This window comes from Onychostoma macrolepis, chromosome 09, assembly GCF_012432095.1.
Source record: "Onychostoma macrolepis isolate SWU-2019 chromosome 09, ASM1243209v1, whole genome shotgun sequence".
Classification (NCBI taxonomy): domain Eukaryota; kingdom Metazoa; phylum Chordata; class Actinopteri; order Cypriniformes; family Cyprinidae; genus Onychostoma; species Onychostoma macrolepis.
Genome location: NC_081163.1, coordinates 24,873,200 through 24,892,470, shown reverse-complemented (window position 1 = coordinate 24,892,470; position 19,271 = coordinate 24,873,200). Strand labels below are relative to the sequence as shown.

The 19,271-nt window shown below is 38.1% G+C and overlaps 2 protein-coding genes across 5 annotated transcripts in view; both read left to right on the top strand.

The window, feature by feature from the left end:
• The window catches only part of mylka (myosin, light chain kinase a), a 111,127-nt gene extending 103,909 nt beyond the window's left edge, over positions 1-7,218 (top strand). The window contains exons 28-32 of the mRNA XM_058786564.1: positions 3,216-3,368; positions 3,654-3,777; positions 3,945-4,035; positions 5,561-5,683; positions 6,365-7,218. Of these exons, the coding sequence (XP_058642547.1) occupies positions 3,216-3,368; positions 3,654-3,777; positions 3,945-4,035; positions 5,561-5,683; positions 6,365-6,597 (724 nt within the window). The 3' untranslated portion in view covers positions 6,598-7,218. The remainder of the gene's footprint in view (positions 1-3,215; positions 3,369-3,653; positions 3,778-3,944; positions 4,036-5,560; positions 5,684-6,364) is intronic.
• Positions 7,219-11,253: 4,035 nt separating this feature from the next.
• Positions 11,254-19,271, top strand: part of fmnl2a (formin-like 2a) — an 89,300-nt gene continuing 81,282 nt past the window's right edge. For all 4 annotated transcript variants that reach the window (XR_009272788.1, XM_058786829.1, XM_058786830.1 and 1 more), the window contains exon 1: positions 11,254-11,640. Coding sequence is in view for 3 of the 4 variants with exons in the window: in XM_058786829.1 (XP_058642812.1) it covers positions 11,527-11,640 (114 nt within the window). In the remaining variant the exon portion in view is untranslated. The remainder of the gene's footprint in view (positions 11,641-19,271) is intronic.

Genomic DNA, 19,271 nt, shown 5'->3' with positions numbered 1-19,271 from the left:
TGCTGCGGCTGCGCGGGAGCGGGGGCAGCCGCAGGGGGGCGCCCACGGCGACGAGCAGGCTGAGGGGCTGCAGCCGGAGTGGAAGCAGCAGGTTTCCTCCGCGCATGATGTGTTTGATCGCCTCAGTCTGCTTCTGGGCTGCCGAGAACTGCTGGGCAAAGCTCTCGACAGCGTCGCCGAAAGGCCGGTCTGCGACACAGGAGCATTCAGGAACTGTACCTTCTCCTGCTCCTTCATGTCAGCAAGACACAGCCAGAGATGGCGCTCCTGGACCACTAGCGTGGACATCGCACGACCCAGAGACTGTGCGGTCACCTTCGCCGTCAAGCGCGAGGTCCGTCGCAGCACGCAGCTCATGTAGAACCGCCAGGTCGTGACCACCCTCGTGCAGGTCTTTCAGGGCTTTGGCCTGGTGAACCTGCAAGTAACGCCATGGCGTGAAGGGCAGAAGCCGCCTCCCACAGGCTCTATAAGCACGGCCAGTTAGACCTGACGAATACTTACAGGCCCGCGAGAGACACGGGTCACCCGCAGAGTGGTAGCGGCTGTTGGACATAGTTGCATGGCCACAGACCGCTCCACTGAGGGGATGCCCGCATACCCCAAAGCGGCCCCACCATCGAGGGTGGTGAGCGGAGGAGCCACAAGATTTGTTTCGGGCAGTAAAGGTGCCTTCCACGATCTTGTAAGCTCCTCATGCACTTCCGGAAAGAATGGCACCGGAGGCGCTGAGAACCAGCGACCCCCACCGAGAAACCACTCGTCCAGCCTCGAAGGATCGGGACGCGGTGGAGGATTCCACACGAGCCCGACATTCTCGGCGGCCCGGAAAGCATAGCCGTCATCTCTGGGTCTGGCTCGGACAACGCTACCACACCCGAAGCAACGCAGCCGAGTCGTCATCCCCAGAGGCGACTCGCTCTCCAATGCAGCGACCGACATCTGGTCGTCAGGGGAGCACCGAAGGAAACAGGCGGTATACCCGCTCTGCAGAGGTCCCAGCCCGCTCCAACGGCAACCCCACCGGCTGCGGAGCGCCTGAGGGTGAGGAACTCCTCTTGGGAAGCCCTCACTGTCACCCTCAGATCACCTCTGACTCCACGGATACAGCGCCGCCCGGAACGAACGCTGGATCGCGGCAGAGGCAGAGGGACTCCGCCATGTTTGACATAGCGGAGTCTATTATGCAACTCGAGATGGTCATGTCCCCACAAGAAGAACATGAACCATCCACGAAAGCTTCCTCAGCGTGCTGAATGCCCAGACACGTGAGGCAGCAATCGTGACCGTCCTGAGGCGCCAGGAAACGACCACACCCAGAAACGCACGGGTGATAAGACATCTTTAAAAAGACGTGATCACCCGTGTTGCTCTTTAGAGAAATTTGCTCTTTATTAAGTGCTGAAGCACGCAGGGAGCTGGCCACCACACACTCGAGTGTGACTGTCTTCACGGAATCGACCTCTTCTCCCGTGAGACCGCGACCACCGCTGCTGCGCTGTAACGCCTGCACTCGCTCGCTCTTCTCACTCGCAGGATAGGAGAGCAGCAGTGATTCACCGCCGCTCGGCTCCGAAGCGAAAGGATGAATTAATGCGGTGCACCCGCTGCCTCTTATACTCACGCTGTGATCAGCGGCAGCTGGATGCAATGATCGCATGCCAATGTCCATTGGCTCGTTTAGTTACACTCAAAGTGGATTGGTCTCTCTGGCGAGATCCCAATTCGTCGGTCATCCGACGTGACTCGGAGTGACCGACTGAAAGGGAACTCAAATGCAACCTTATTTGTAATTTCATAATTACTTCTAATTTCGGTTGCACTTTATTTTACAGTACGTGAACTTACATGTACTTACAGTGTACTTATAGTGTACCTACTTAAGAAAGTACTGGTAATATAAGGTAACTACATGGGGTAGGGGTAGGTTCAGGGTTAGTACCTAGTTATTACCTAGTACTTGTAATTACTATAATAAGTACATAGTATGTACATGAGTAAAAGGACAGTAAAATAAAGTGCTACCCTAATTTCTTTGAAATATATTTAAAGTGCATTGTCAAATGTACTGACAAGCATTTACAGTAAATTAAAATATAATTTAATGCCGTTTCTATAGAAACCTGAAGTTGAAATTTCATTTGAATTAACTTTAAATATAATATCCTATAACACACTATAGTTAATATTATAATTGAGCACTTTACATACGCTTTAGTATGTTAGTCAACACATCAAAATAAGTGTACTTTTTTAAGGCACAACGACAGATTATTAAAACATAATGATTTAAAATGTACTTTAAAAGTAAAACTTTAATTTGACATTATTATAAAATGCATGTTTATAAATATATACTTAAATGGGTTAAGAAACAATCAACAATCATGACATTTTATTTCAGTATAATAATATTTTCTGCAAGTACAGTTTTATTTAAAAAGACAAGTGCACATTCAACACAGTTAAGATCACTTCTTTTCCACAAGGGTGATCATTCCACACCATTTCACAACATTGTTGGGAAGAATGTTGAAGAAAGTTGATGGGAAGAAAGTGTGCGCTTTGTTTGTTTAACATTCTTTCCTTTCCTGAAATGGAAATCACCTCTGCAAGGTGTTTGCAATTTTCCTTTAAGAAAATAGAGTAATACAACAGCCCCTCATGAGTTCTATTCTGTTATCTTTTTGTTCTTGTTGTTTTTTTGTTTTTTATGTGGCTGTAGATCTGTTGTGTTTGTCTGAGCTTCCTGTCAGTTATCCAGTGTTATCCAGAATAATTATTTCTTCCTGGTGTGACTATTCATTTACTTTCATCTGTGTAACCTAATGTAGTCAGTGAAAGTAGTAAATCCTATAATGCATCATATTTGATTTGCAAATATCTAAGATCTTGAAATTATCAACAAGAAATAAAAATAAAAAGCTCATTCATAGTTTATATATTTCTTAACAAGTAAACAGCCTTTTAGTAGCCTAAACAGTAATTGTACATAAGTCCCCCTTCGGGTTGTCTTTTGTTGAGAAATTTTTAAATAATCTATAAAGTAAACATTAGAATATCTCAATGGCGATGTTCAATTTTTTTTTTTTTTCGAAAATTTGATATATATGTTAAGTGCCTAATATACTACTATTTGAGGAATAAGCTTGATGTTTCAAACAGTTTGTATAGTTCTACTTATTTCTTCTTTCATTGTTTCTTGTTCTCTTTAGCGTCAGTGGTTTGTCTCCCTTCATGGGCGACAATGATAATGAGACGCTGTCTAACGTGACCTCAGCGACGTGGGACTTTGAGGACGATGCGTTTGATGAGATCTCAGACGAGGCCAAAGACTTTATCAGTAACCTGCTGAAGAAAGACATGAAGTGAGTGCCTTCACAATGCCAAAATCTTCATTCAGAAAATACTTGCATGAAATAACTGTTGCCTTGTCCTTGAGTCATTTTGAATGTCTGATTTAACTGATTTCCTCCGTCTTGCATCATGCATCTGTTCTCCCTGAGGTGCAGCAGTAAGGTTCAGCTCTCAGTCAGAGATCATAAATTTTCTTTTTATAGTTTCATCGGTTTGTTTTTGTCAGAGCTCATTCTCTCAGAGTGTAATTACCACGATGGCACACAGTTAAAGTGTCTGTGTGTGTCTGTCTGCAGAGCTCGTCTGAGCTGCGATCAGTGTTTCCAGCACCCCTGGCTCAAACAGGACACCACCAACATGGAGGCCAAGAAGCTTTCCAAAGAGAGGATGAAGAAATACATTCTAAGAAGAAAGTGGCAGGTCAGGATCTAAATGATAATCATCTGACATAAAATGTTGGTTTTTCTCCTTGTATTATTGATAGTCTGATTAAAATGAGCTTCTTGCAGTGTGTTTCTTATCCAGTGTGTTCTGTTACTGATGTGTTAGTGAATAAAGTCATAACTGTTTTGCTCACTCTTCTTTAGAAAACAGGGCATGCGGTTCGAGCTATTGGTCGACTGTCTAACATGGCATTGATGGCGGGCGTTCATGCCAAAAAGGGCTCCCCCACTGAAGGTGCACAACATTTCTGTCCAACCCTTACATAAAAGACTAATACTGACTCAGCTAGTGAATTGTCAACACAGTCAGCCCTTGTGATATAGAAGTGTGCTTACTGAAAATACTTATCTTATATTTTAAAATGATGTCAAATGTTCTGCACTATACTTGCAGATAATATAATATTAATTAAATAGAAGACTACCTAAGCGTAGAGCACAGTTTCACGACATTTTTTTTAATATACTTAATATTGCTTTTAAAAAGTGCACTTTTAATAAAATGACAAACAATTTTAATTCAATTCAAAAGACGCTTTTAGATTTTAGTACATTTGAAATCATGTTTTAATGTTTTGTCATGCTTTAAAAAAGTATACTTACCTGTATGCACATGCAAAGTACTTAGATTTTTTATGTAATTATAATTTTAACTGTAGTGTTATTCAGTATTTAAAAATATATTTGAAATGCATTTAATTTTACAGTTTATTTACACATTACAGATTATTCATTATAAATGTGTAATTTCAAATATATTTGAATACATGACATACAAGTTTTAATAGAAATTACATTAAATTATATTTTAGTGCACCTTAAATGCTATCAGTACATTCAGCCCTTTAACCATATTTATGAGATTAGTAATTATGAGATAATAAAAATGTACCTAAGTTCAACTTTAATGGGTCAAAAAGCATTCTAATTGCATTTAATATAAATGTTAAATAATTTACATTTAATTATAAACAACATGCATTGAAGAGTCTGAAAACATTACATTCCAATTCACACTTACTGTAAGATTTATTTTTAATTATGCTGAAATGTACCTCTATTTCACAAGGGAGAGGAGATTTTTAACCTGGTTAGTACTGTTAAAACTGCAGCCCACCTTTTTTCCCTCTCCTTTTTCTTCTTATTCTTCTTCTTCTTATTCTTCTTCTTCTTTTTTTTTGTGAGTCTGCTTATGAAGAGTTATCATACTATGTGTCTTGTATTAAAAGTGGTGTTCTGCACACTTCTCTAAGTTTAAAACTCTTTTCCCCCCACACCTCTGTCTTTACTACTGAATTTTAAAATACAGATGAGGGTCACACTTTAAATTAGGTGGCCTTAATTACTATGTACTTGCATCAAAAAAAATAAGTACAATGTACTTATTGTGTTCATATTGTATTGCAAAACACTATTGCTGCTATTGAGGTGGGATACGGGTAAGGTTAGGGACAGGTTAAGTGGTTATGGGTTGGTTTAAGAGTAGGTTAAGGTGTAAGGGATGGGTCAACAGTGTAATTCTAAATGCAATTACAGAAATTAATTACATAAAGATATTATTAACAATATAAGTACAATGTAAGAACATGTATGTACACAATAAGTGCATTGTATCAAATGATTAATTTAAATGTAAGTACATAGTAGTTAAGGCCACCTAATATAAAGTGGGACCCAGATGAGTTGTGAATGTAAATTTGAAGTCTCTAACATGAGTATTTATATCCAAAAGTATTTATATTGTTTGTCTGTTGTAGCAGATGATAAACAGTTTGCTTCTGAATTGGAGGAGAAAACTCTAATGAAACCTACGTTCAGTTCTGTTATTAAAGACGTTGAGGTGGTGGAAGGCAGTGCTGCTCGATTTGACTGCAAAATTGAAGGTAAAATAATATGAATATGTACTGCTTAAACATTCTATTAATAAAGTGTGGTGCATTGGTTAAATGTGAATAAATGTGATGTGGAATAAAATCAAAATGTTAAAGAAGACTTTCCAATATGCTTAATACTTTGTGCCAAATGTGCGGAACAGCCCACAACCTTTTTCCAGTTCTATAAATAGGATGATACTTAAAAATTTTTAAAAAACACTTGTACTTTTTCATTATATTTGGTGCCACTGGAGGCATAGACATGCTTCATCTTTAAGTGCACTACTATTAAAAGGTTTAGGTTGGTAACTGTTTTCTATTTGAATATATATAAAAAAATATATTCATTCCTGTGATCAAAGCTGAATTTTCAGCATCATTACTCCATTCTTCAGTGTCACATGATCCTTCAGAAACCATTCTAATATGCCGATTTGATGCTCAGGAAACATTCCTGATTATTATTATCAATGTTGAAAACAGTTGTGTTGCTTAATATCTTTGTGCAAACCATCATGCAAAAGAACAGCATTCATTTGAAACGGAAGTATTTTGTAACTATGTAAAAGCCTTTTTCAGTTTTGATCAATTGAATGCTAAATAAAATGTTGAATCTTTTGGTAGTTATGCATTTTGTGTTAAGTTATTTATATATTTTAATATGTATATTTTGTAATTATTTACTCTCAGGTTATCCTGACCCTGAGGTGGTGTGGTATAAGGACGACCAGCCAATTAAAGAGACGCGCCATTTTCAGATCGATTATGACGAAGATGGAAATTGCAGTCTTGTTATTTCTGAGGTCAACGGTGATGATGACGCAAAGTACACCTGCAAGGCCATGAACAGCATCGGGGAAGCCACCTGCACCGCCGAACTCATCGTGGAGGTGATGGGAGGAGAGGAGGAGGAGGAGGAGTAGAAAACAACCTCTTTTGTCACGTTTCTCTTTTACACGTGGTGCCTTTATTCTCACTGTCTTTCAGACTTTCAGATGATGACAATGATGATGAGGATGATGAAGACCTCACCATCACCTTTTGCTGCATTTGCTTCATTGCACTTCCAGTTTGTTCTTTTTGTATTCATGCAACAGCCAAAGTCAAATATCAGATTTGTTTATCACATGCCATCACCATTACTTACATTCCATTGGATGCTTGTTCTTCACTGTCATGTTTTACTCCAACCAAACATTTCTAAACTCACATGTGTGTTTGTGTGATCATCGCTCGTGACTGTGTGAACTGAGCAGCACTTCCTGTCTGTTAGGACAGCTTTATTTAAGCACTGTAAACTCATGTAAGGTTGTGTGTTTTTGTTTGGAGACATTTTCCTCCTTTCACCATCTGTCACAGTAGCAGCACTCAACAGATATTTGGAGACACATGTTAAATGTATGTTTATTTTATTAGGAATGTCTGTAGATTATATTTCTTTAAATGTTTTAGATATATACGTGTTTGATAAAGTGCAGATTGCATTGTAATGAGAACACTACAAATGTAGTTATTCACTTTTAAAGAATAAATTTTGATCACGAACAAACTGTAAATTGTTGTGCTCACTTAAAAAACAAAACAATTTTCAGAATCAGAAAGAGCTTTATTGCCAAGTGTGCTTGCACATACAAGAAATTTGTTTTAGTGTCACAAGCTTCCAGTACACAGAGACAACAACACACAGACAATAAAATAATAGGATGAGAATAAAAATACACACATATGTAAATATAAATAGAAAAAATAAAATAAATAAATTGTATGTACAGTTGTGCTATAGATGATATGATAGGAATAGAATAGAGTGAGATCCAAGGATGTACTAGGATGTAGGTGGTAACAAATAAATAGAAGGTTATTGCACAATGGGGGAACATTTAACTGTTCATTAGGTAGATTGCCTGGGGGAAGAAACTGTTCTTGTGCCTGGCTGTCCTGGTATTTGCGGCTCTGTAGCACCGGCCAGATGGCAAAAGTTCAAAAAGGGGATGGCTTGGATGTGAGGGATCCAGAGTTTTCTGAGCCCTTTTCCTCACTCTGGATGTATACAGTTCTTGAAAGGTGGGCAGGGGAGCACCAATAATCTGTTCAGCAGTCCAAACCGTTCTCTGTAGTCTTCAGGTTTTGTAGCTGAACCAAACCAGACAGTTATTGATGTGCACAGAACAGACTCGATGACGGCTGAGTAGAACTGTTTCAGCAGTTCCTGTGGCAGGTTGAATTTCCTCAGCTGTTGAAGGAAGTACAGCCTTTGTTGGGCCTTTTTTGCAATGGAGTCGATGTGAGTACCCCACTTCGGAACCTGTGAGATGATGGTTCCCGGAAATCTGAATGACTCCACTGTTGTTACAGTGCAGTCCATGATGGTGAGTGGAGGGAGTGCAGGGAGGTTTCTCCTGAAGTCCATGATCATATCCATTGTTTTGAGCGTGTTGAGCTCCAGGTTGTTAATACTGCACCAGACAGCCAGCTGCTCAACCTCTAGTCTGTAAGCAGACTCATCACCGTCCTGTATGGCACAGCCTGATTTTGCTGAGTTCGAAGTGTTCCTAGGTCAGCATCTTTGTTGACCCTGGAACAACATTGTGATTAGCCAATCAGATTTGAAGAAACAGTTTGTAGTTTTCGTGAAGTTTAGGCTTACAATCCTAATTTGGTGCTTGTACATCAGTGTCATTCATCTATCATTAAATCTGATTTTAGGTATTTTAGTAAAGTTAGGTTTAGGTGTAGAGATATGGTCAAGACTAAATTTTTGGATTAAAATGCTGTTCCAGGGTCAACAAAATATGTTGACCCAGGAACACGTCGAACTCAGCAAAATCAGGACGTGCGTCCTGTATGAGTCCGATAAGTGTGGTGTCGTTTGCAAACTTCAGGAGCTTGACAGAGGGGTCTTTAGAGCTGCAGTCGTTGGCCTACAGGGAGAAGAGCAGTGGGGAGAGAACACATCCCTGAGGGGCACCTGTTGGTAGAGCGGCTGTTTGACGTGGATTTGGTCTCACTAGCTGCTGAGGTGATCCACTGATAGATAGAGCTAGGGACAGAGAGCTGGGTTAGTTTGGTCAAGTGGAGTGTTGGGATGATGGTGTTGAAGGCCGAACTGAAGTCCACAAACAGGATCCTCACATAAGTCCCTGATTTGTCCAGATGCTGCAGGATGAAATGCAGTCCCATGTTGACTGCATCATCCAAGGACCCGTTTGCTTGGTAAGCAAACTGCAGGGTGTCCAGTAAGGCTCCAGTGATGTCCTTCAGATAAGCCAGAACCAGTTTTTCAAATGATTTCATGAGGACAGGTGTTCGAGCCACAGGTCTGTAGTCGTTAAATCCTGTTATCTTGAATTTCTTTGGGACGGGGATGATGGTGGAGCATTTGAAGCATGAAGGGACTTCGCACAGCTCCAGTGATCTGTTGAAGATCTGTGTGAAGATGGGGGCCAGCTGGTCAGCACAGGTTTTTAGACAGGCTGGTGTCACACCATGGGCTTGGTGCCTTTCTTCTTTTGTTCATCATTTTTTGAGTCATTGAAAGTTGTTAAAAATTACTGACTGACAGTCACAATCCAGTGCATCCTTGTTGGTTTTATAAAACTAAGGAAAATATTAGAGGAAACAATAATAAGCTAATTGCAAAATAAATGAAGTGTAAAAATTAAATGGCATCATGCCCTACTACATCATGCATCCAAAAAAAAAAAAAGCTAATTCCAAAATAAATGAAGTGTAAAAATTAAATGGTATCATGTGCTACATCATGCATCCAAAAAAAAATTTAAATGTTGGGAAAGTTTGCCTATTACAGAACATCTTTTTTATTTTTTCTTCATATTTTGATGGTCACATGTTACTTTCTTGATAAGATTGGAGACATCCAGAAATATAATCAGGGGTATTAAGTTCAACTTTGTCTCGACTCTGTCTAGTGGACAACTTAATTAAAACAGCTGAATTTAACTTAATTAAAACAATTAAAACATTAAAACGTCCTCTGAGGCAACTAACAACACACTCTTCACAAGATGGCGCTGTGGTCTCACAACTATAAATTCAATGTCTTACTACTTTTCCCATTTGTTGTCTCAAAGATAGTTTGAATATAAAACAATGCTGCAATCTGTAACAGTTAGACAAGACTTTAATCTACTCCATGTTAAAATCTGAGAGGATTTAACTAACTGAAGAATCACCGATCACCAATACTGGGTACTGAAAGAATGTGTAATCAACACAACATTTCAGGCCCCATTGTTGAGTTCATTGTGAAATGAGACACTCTGAGCACAACTGAGTTTGACTCCTGTCTGTGTCACAGCAAACATGGTTTAAAACGAGAGGCATCACCACTCAGTACAATGTGGCCTCTGTTTTGTGTCCCTGTATGGAGTACATAGTTTCAGGACATTGCTTCCTTCATCTGGCTCACAGACAAATTTAGCAACATCTGTCCTGCAACAGAGATTTTATTCTTCCTCCTTTATTTTTGGCATTTTATGAGTTCTTGTAGTGCCTTTGGGCCTCTGAGGGTCTCCCTCATCGTCTTCGGTTTCAGCATCTGTGTCTCTTTTCTCTTTTGTATGAAGTCTGGTCTCTCATACCGCATATGGAGCTCAACAATGCATTAGCACTCATGTGTCTGAAAGTACAGAAAGATTTTTCTGCATCAATGTGACTGAGTTTTCTCAGCATTTAACCATACATTATCACACTGTGCCATCACATGACTCATTAATGGTGACTAATGATGAAAGGATCATTGTAAAGACTTTTTATAAAGACTATTTAGCATACAGTGTTTGAATGAAATTCACTTTTAACAAATATATGTGTAAATGTATAGATATTCTTCTGGGAGACAATATTAGGGAGCAACTGTAAGATATAAAGTCACAAGTCAGAGTTACCTTATTTTAGTTTAATTCAATTAAATTGTAATTAAATTGTTATTTAATTTAAAGCTTAGTTGAATTTAATTAAAATTTTCATTTAATTTACCTTTAATTTATTTTATAAAAAATACATCTGACCCAGCTAGAACAGTTTTTAAATAGCTTTAACATTAAATTAAATTAAATTAAATTAAATTAAATTAAATTAAATTAAATTAAATTAAATTAAATTAAATTAAATTAAATTATTAAGGCTACAGAATACGTATTGTTAAAGCTACAATAGGTATAATGTGTGACGTGATTCCACAGGTGTCTCTTTCTATCTTGCCTCAAAACTTTAAAAATTTGCGAGCAGTGTGTAGCCTACAGTAATTTGAATTTGGTCTTGTTTGTGCAATTTTAATTTTCCTGGCGTGTTTTCCACCCCTGTTTGTTATCTATTCTGTAGCCTAATGTTATTGTTCACTGACTGTAAAAAGTAAAGAGAGCGAAGAGAACTATTGAACTGCATCTATTTTATTTGCGCATGATGTAAATAGACTATAAATCAATAATTCAAAGGACTGCTGACAATGTTTTTCGATGATTCAATCAATCAGCTACCAAGCGAATCTCATGTATTATTCATGAGCAAAGCCTTAGCTGTAGTAGGGTTGGTAAATGCGCTTGCGGGGCGGAGTTGAAGCGCCAGCGCCTGTAGTTGTCCGCTGAAGTGCGTTCAGAGTCTGAATCATGAAGAACAGAAGAGCTCACTGGGAGTGGTGCGGACGTTGTGCAATATGCGAGTAGGACACGTTATTTGTGTGAAGTTATAATGCAGCTGCGCACGGACACTGCTGCTGCTGCAGACCTCCATGAAGTGTTCAAGATAAAGTCGCACAGACAGTGATAACGGATACCGGACACATACAGGACAAACCCGCAGAATAAGAGTGTGACTGTAATACTGGAGGAGAGATGGGGAACGCAGGGAGCATGAACCAACACACTGACCCCAGAGGACACCACATGCCCCTCAAACTGCCCATGCCCGAGCCGGCCGAACTGGAGGAGAGATTTGCGCTCGTCCTGGTCTGTGTTTTACGATTGCCAGCTAAACAACTAGAGAGAAATCTGTAGCCTACTTTCGTTTCACTAATTTCTTTGTTGAACTTCTATTCTATTCTTGTAGTAGTGTTGTTGTTTTTTATATTGTTATCAGTCAAAGTAGGCTATAGATCCCGTTTGTAGACATCTAAAGAGACTGTCACTTTGTCATTTTACTTTTGGCTGCAATTCTGTTTAATTCTGCTAGCTTGGTAGTAGTTTTTTTATTTTATTTTTTATTTGTTTACATTCAAAAGTATATAAATTAGTTTTTTAGAGATGTAAATAGTTGTTTACTTTGCTGCTATTCTGTTCTGTTAACTTGGTAGTAGCCAAGCTATTTTTTACATTCAAAAGTATATGGATCCCTTTTGAGACATACAAAGAGGTCTCATGTGCCGTTTTACTTTTCTTTTCTTTTCTTTTCTTTTCTTTTCTTTTCTTTTCTTTTCTTTTACTTTACTTTACTTTACTTTACTTTACTTTACTTTACTATTCTATTCTACTATTCTATTCTATTCATAGCCATCGTTCTGTTACTGGTCTGTTGAAAGTTTATAAGTCAGTTTGTGGATGTTTACTAGTCATAAACTGAAGATGGACAGGAGATGGTATCTGATGGTAATACCAGTACTATGATATACTATGGTAGTAAATTTAATTATCACATTTCATATGCCATAGTATTATACTTCAAAGAATATCATGGCACTACCATTATACAATGTCCAAAAAGCTATGGTACTTTTTGTTTGAAATTCAGGTGTGTCTCTCTGGGGTTTTTGTTGTTCAGATGTTCAGTAACCTATTGTAAATTGCTTCAGCTTGGACGAAAGAACAAATGGAGATGAACTGTGTTTGTTATTATTTCAGTTTGAGCTGCTGAGTAACAATTAGTTATCCCCTTTCTGTCTTGGGAAAGTTTGCTTATCACAGACTCATCCGTTCTTTTTAGCTTAATGCTGACTTAATTATGGCACAGGAAATGATGTAATGAAGTTGGAATCTACGATCCTTTGCCTCCGTGTGTTTGAAGAATGCAAGGAATGTGTTAGATTAGTATGCAGCTACCTGAAGTGTGTCGTGTGTTGAGTTCTGGCCGTCTGCTAGGCCTGGTTTTATGGGGACATATAAATGTAGGTCAGACCTAATGCTTCACTAGCACTAGACAAACCCTTTCAATTAACACACACTCACACAGACTATTCAGCGAGCTGGAGGTTTCTTCAAGGAAAGCAGCTAGTTGGAGAATGGAGGAAATGGAGTTGGTTTGGTTCTCTTTCTTTCACAGACCCTCAGGCTGTGGTAATTTTACCAATTGAAGAGGCCAAACGAGTAGTTTCCATTCAATATCCTTAGTGAGAAAACACTCTCTTTCTCGCTTACTTACTTTCTATTTGTTTGGCCATCTCAAGTCTCTGAGTGTGTAACTTGTTGTCTTTATTCGTGGTCGTTTAATAGCAGTCACAGTGTTCTTGTTGTGGTAATTGCCCTGAGTCTCAGGCAGATGAATCCTGCTCTGTCACGGCTGACGTCACTGTCTGCTTCCAGCAGATTGGAAGCTCTTATTCCTAATCTGTGTGTTTCAAGATCACCTGCCTCTCATGGTCTTGATACACATCACAGAAAGCACTGCTTCTGAATGCCATTGTCTTGACTAGCTATCATGATCTGTATCAGTGCCTTATGAATAATAACCATGTTTCTGTGTGTGTGAGACTAACACAGTAGACTACACGGTCAGCATTCATCATTTTTAGCCAAAAATGTTATTGTTTTACGTGAAATATTTTAAAGTAAGGGATAATGTACAGCCAAATGGTCATTATTTCAAAATAAAACACTGCACTATAGTATTAATATTGTAAATATTTGGTATAAAGTAAAACTGTGGTATTTTGGAAGAAAGCATTTAGAAACATTTTCTAATTTTAACTGATTAATATTTAGGTACCCGTGGCAGTGATACACATCAAAAAGAGTTGTCATACAAATAGTTATAAACTGAACAAAACCTTTATAATGCTCAATTCAAGCTTCATAATGCTCAATATCACAACATAAAAAATATATGTCCAACCTGCAAATAAATAAGCAATTTATAACTCCAACTACTATAAGTATGTCCAACTTTACTCACATAGTACACTCATGTATAACAAGATATATTACTTAGAAAATATCATATATTATAATTATATTGCATAATTTAAACCGTATTATATATCAAGTTATATATCAAGATAGGAAGAGTTTATTTGCAAAAAGAGATAACTCCGTTTTTATTCATTTTCATAAATCATGTTTTTTATTGTGTTGTCATGTTTTTATTCTGTTTTATTGTGTTAGTTAGCCGTTTTTTTTTTTTTTTATTATTATTTAATTAAAACAACCCAACTGCAGTTTGATTGATATTAATTGGAATGCAGGATATAAAAATGTTATCTGTTTTTGCAAATGAGCTCTTCATATATTGTACATCCAACTTTACTTGCATACATACAGTACTATTCATGTAAAGCAATATAAATATAACAAATCTCAGCTCTGTGATTGCTTATATTGTCGCAAGATCTAAATTATATTATTAGCTATATATAAAGTTGGACATATCAATATATTCAACTCTACCTGCAATCAGTATACTCACATAAAGTTAGGTAAATATAAACTGCTTGATTGTTTGCATCATCACAAGATCGCCCAGCTCTAATCTACTATATTTATGACTACAAGGGATGAATATATTAAGATATTACAAACATTAACATGTCAGAAATTAGAACCCATCCATTAGAAATGATTTTATATTAGTAAAATGAATGCTAATTTCACACCTGGCTGTAATTTAGCAGTTTTATTCCCAACACCTCTTAACTGATAATCCTAGTTCACATTTCACACTTCAAGTCAAGTCAAGTCACCTTTATTTATATAGCACTTTTATCAATGCAGATTGTGTCAAAGCAGCTTTACAGCATCAAATAGGAAAATAGTGTGTCAATTATGCAAAAGGACAATAGTAAACACTCAATTTTCAGTTCAGTTCAGTTTAAACAGTATCTGTGCAATCAAGTCAATGATATCGCTGGAAATTAAGTGTCCCCAACTAAGCAAGACAGAGGCGACAGCGGCAAGGAACCAAAACTCCCATCGGTGACAGGATGGAGAAAAAGACCTTGGGAGAAACGAGGCTGTGTTTCTCTTCTTAAAATATACTTACTCCTGGATTTTTTTTTTTTTAATTTTATGAAGGTAACACCTATGCAGAAATACAGATAATATTTAACCTAAACATTTTCTAGTGCCACTGTAAATCATCCTGCGGAGTTTATTTGAAGCTATAGAGAACAAAAAAAGAGCATTTAATGTTTATTTATGCTTAAATAGTTGTAAAGCAGCCTTCTGAAGAGTCCTCATGTAGAATCAAACTATCAGTGATATAGAGCACACGTCTCCCTGGGAGAAGTGTCCTGTCAGAGACTGGTGGGCGCTCACAGAGATGATGTCTTTTTTCTTGGCAGGCTGTGGTTGAGACATTAGGAACACTTTAGCACTGTAATCGCAGCTTTGAGTGGTATTTACCGCTATTAAAGCCCTGGTGCGTGCCAACCCACGGACCTTTCCAGTTGCCTTGCTGAGTGAGAAAGATCCTTTTATCGACTTCTGCTTGAGTGCTGCTGAGAGGAAAATCTGACGATTAGCAGATAGAAGAAGAGGGTCTGATCTTTAAAGGCTACTATAAAGGTCTTGAACTTAAATTATCTGGGTGTCACAAGCCAGCTAGTGTAATCTTCATTGGGGTCAAGCTGGTCAGTTGCAACAAACACAGCTCTAAATTATAACTATTTGTGCATTTATCCACTTGATTAGCTCTATGACACTCTCTCCTCTCCACCTGTAGCTGGTGTGTGGTGAGCGCACTGGCGCCGTTGTCCTGTGGCTGCCGTCGCATCATCCAAGTGGATGCTGCACACTGGTGGTGGTTGAGGAGAGACCCCCCCACATGATTGTAAAGCGCTTTGGGTGTATTGCAATACACGTGAAAGCGCTATATAAATGCCTCATTCATTCATTCATTCATTCATAAAGCTACTGTTTAGCAATTTTTGAAGCTTATTGTCGTTGATTTGAGCAGTAGAGGTGATATTTCGGTTACACTTTATTTTACAGTACGTGCACTTACATGTACTTACAGTGTACCTACTTAAGAAAGTACTGGTAATATTAGGTAACTACATGGGGTAGGGGTAGGTTTAGGGGTAGGTTCAGGGTTAGTACCTAGTTTTTACCTAGTTATTGTAATTATTATAATAAGTACATAGTATGTACGTGAGTAACAGGACTGTAAAATAAAGTGCTACCAATATTTCTTAATCTGCTTTTATGATGCATCTTACATGTTCTCAGACTTCATAAGTAGCCGCTTGCCGTGTTCTAGCTTGTTTCGTGTTGATGGAAAGATGTTTTGGGTCCAACTGGGTCAGAATGATTTTCAGCTCATAATGCTTGGCACTTTTTTATTCCATTAGTTAGATCCTGATGTTAGATGCTAGATTTTGAAGTCTCAGGGATTTGGTGTGTGTTTAGGGTCATACTGTTGTAAGGTTGTAGAAAATATTGATTCTCCAATTTAGGAGGTCAGACTCATTCATAGTATATCATAATTCACTCATTTTATAAGAGTTTTGCAATTTTACAACTTGTCTTATTTTGTCTAAACCACAGATTTGAACCCAAATGTGTATGCTAGGAATAAACACAAACACACGGATTGAATACACAAATTGTATATAAATGTATATGTAATATATACTGTATGTAATAGGTAAACGGGTGAATCAATGAAAGTTACATAGTTGAAGATTTAGCCTTGTACAATTTAGAGTGTCACAAGACACGAAAGAGTGCCGTTTCATGGAAAGTGTCATAAGCCACTCACCCTTAGTCAACATTATCATCTAATATATCTATTACTAATCTAAAACAGTGAAGGGAGTGTCTTTTTAACTAATGTCCACTGAGAAAACCCCTTTATTCTTGCTGCATGGTTCATGCTGCAGTACTGTTCTGAAATCAGAGCTCACAGCAACACAATATGTGACCTCAACCATGAAAATGAGGCTGTTTGTTATTCGACTTTGTGTGTGTGTGTGTGTGTGTGTGTTGTTTTTGACGTTAACATATTTTTTCTTATCCCCGTTTATTGTGCAGAGACAACTATAGCAGGTCAAGTGGAACAAAAAGACAGTCTTCACCTTTAAAGGCAGCTAGTGCTAGAATTTGAAAATTATTCCGTCTGCTATGAAATCCTTCTCTAAACTCACTGCTTTAGTTAGTTAGGATGTTCAAGCAAACATATTTTGTGCAACAGTGTGTACACTTTTTAGGGAAATGTAGCTTACATATAGTTGTAACTATACATTTTACTGGGTTTGTAAAATTACACACTTATGCACTTCATGTTTTATCAATTCAAATCATCTAATTTCCAGTCACAGTGAATTTTAACACTTTTAATCATTGTACTGGGTTCAGTTGGTACCTTGCTGTTTTTAATTTTTTGTATTTTTGGTTTCTTGTATTTTGGTATCATTTTCAGTCTTTATCCAGCAGTCTTTTTTCTTTAGTGTAGTTTGTAAATTAGTTTGCATTAGTGTGGTTACCATAGCAGTCGCAACACTGCTGTTCACCATTTCTGCATGGTAAAGAACGACGATGGGTTTCACTATGGCTTTAAAGAGGAATGTGTCTCACAATGCAAGTTTATTGCTTGTAAAAAGACAGTCAGGTTTGCCATGAGTAATTAATCTGAGAAACAACAGGATAACCCTTGTTCCAAAACACAAGACTGACCTTGATTGAAACAAGTCATTTAAAGATTTGCTTCGAAAGAGGCAAAATTTAAGATTAAAAAGAGAAAGACAAAAATAATGTTGTAGAGATTCACTTTCACCCTTTAAAAATGACCTCATGAGCTTGACTAAAGTCATGCACAGATGGCTCTGTTTATAAGTGAATTGTGGTGTTTGTCGACCTCATCTTACGCACGCATTATGCAATGTGTCCCTAAATCTACCATTGAAATGTCAGACATTAGATTTCCTATCAGCTGGAAAAATCTAGACCACCAAACCCCCCCAATATGACTCACGTGTTGGCTTACTGTCTAACATTTCTCATTGGACTGCAGGAAGGTGACTTATATGTGTAAAAATGCAGTAGTTTTTCCATGAATCCCTCGATGGAAACGCTGTGGTAACACCCTGCAGTACTGCCTCTTATAGGATTCTGCTGGAGCGAGTGGGATTTTATTATGCATTTAGTCAGATCACTACATTAAAAGGGGTTTGTTTTAATCAGTGGGTTATTATGAAATTTGTTATTCTGTATTATGTCTTTTTTTTTTGGAGTCTGATTGTTGGGTTGTGTGTGAATATTAAAGGGTTAAACTTCCAAAGCAAAGGATTGTTTAGCAATACTATTAGCCAGACCAGAGTTTCCCAAACTGGGGTTCATGAATCTGAGAGGGTTTGTGACGGAAGAACTGTAGGGGGTTGGTGAGTTGATAAAAAGCTAATTCATTAAAACAAATGTAACTAGTTTAAATGAAATTATTAAAGGTCCCATGGCATGAAAATTTCACTTTATGAGGTTTTTTAACATTAATATGAGTTCCCCTAGCCTGCCTATGGTCCCCCAGTGGCTAGAAATGGCGATAGGTGTAAACCGAGCCCTGGGTATCCTGCTTCACCTTTGAGAAAATGAAAGCTCATGATGAAAGATTTGGAATCGTCCCTTTATGTCGTCATACGGGGAAAGATTACCTCCCCTTTCTCTGCTTTGCCCGCCCATGAGAAAATGAGCTACTACCGTACGAGGCGAGTGCAATAATTTTTTTTCTTTGCCGGCAGGCAAACATATAAAAAATGTGCGCACCGCGCAGTAAGAGCATCTACAGTAGTTCACATTGGCCAAAAAACACAGGGAAAGGCGTCGTGAAAAAAAATTCACAGACATTCGAATTCGGACAGGATTAGTTTTCTCTAGTTTCACTGAGTTTGCCGAAAAATAGTTATACTCATGCAAACTGTACTGGAGTTCACATGAACCGTACCTCAGACCAAGTGGATGATTCACTGGTGCTCAGAAACCAATTTCACATGAACAAAATGAGTTAAACATCATGAAAAATGTTCTACACCAGTTGCATCCTAAGAGGTTAAAGCTACTGTGGATAGAATAGATTACATAATTTACTCTTGAACGAATTTAATGAGAAATGTTTGAGCTCATATAACATTCTCTACTTCTGACTGCAGTCTCTGGCAAATCTGAGCAGAGTTTTGAGAGCTCTTAAGAAACTCATGTGACATTACTAAGGTCTTTTTCTCCATTTGCTCTCAAATGAATCACATTATTGTCTAGAAGAAACAACTGAGATATTAAAGAGATTGAGTCTGTGATTGTCTTCTTGGAGTACATGTTGTACTGATTATCGTATCATGGTTACCACAGTTACCTCATTCAACTGTGATTGTGGCTGATGCAAAAGGGAGCCTCATTTGATCTCTCAGTTTGATTGTCTTCATGTTTAATCATCTGAAGAGAAGGGA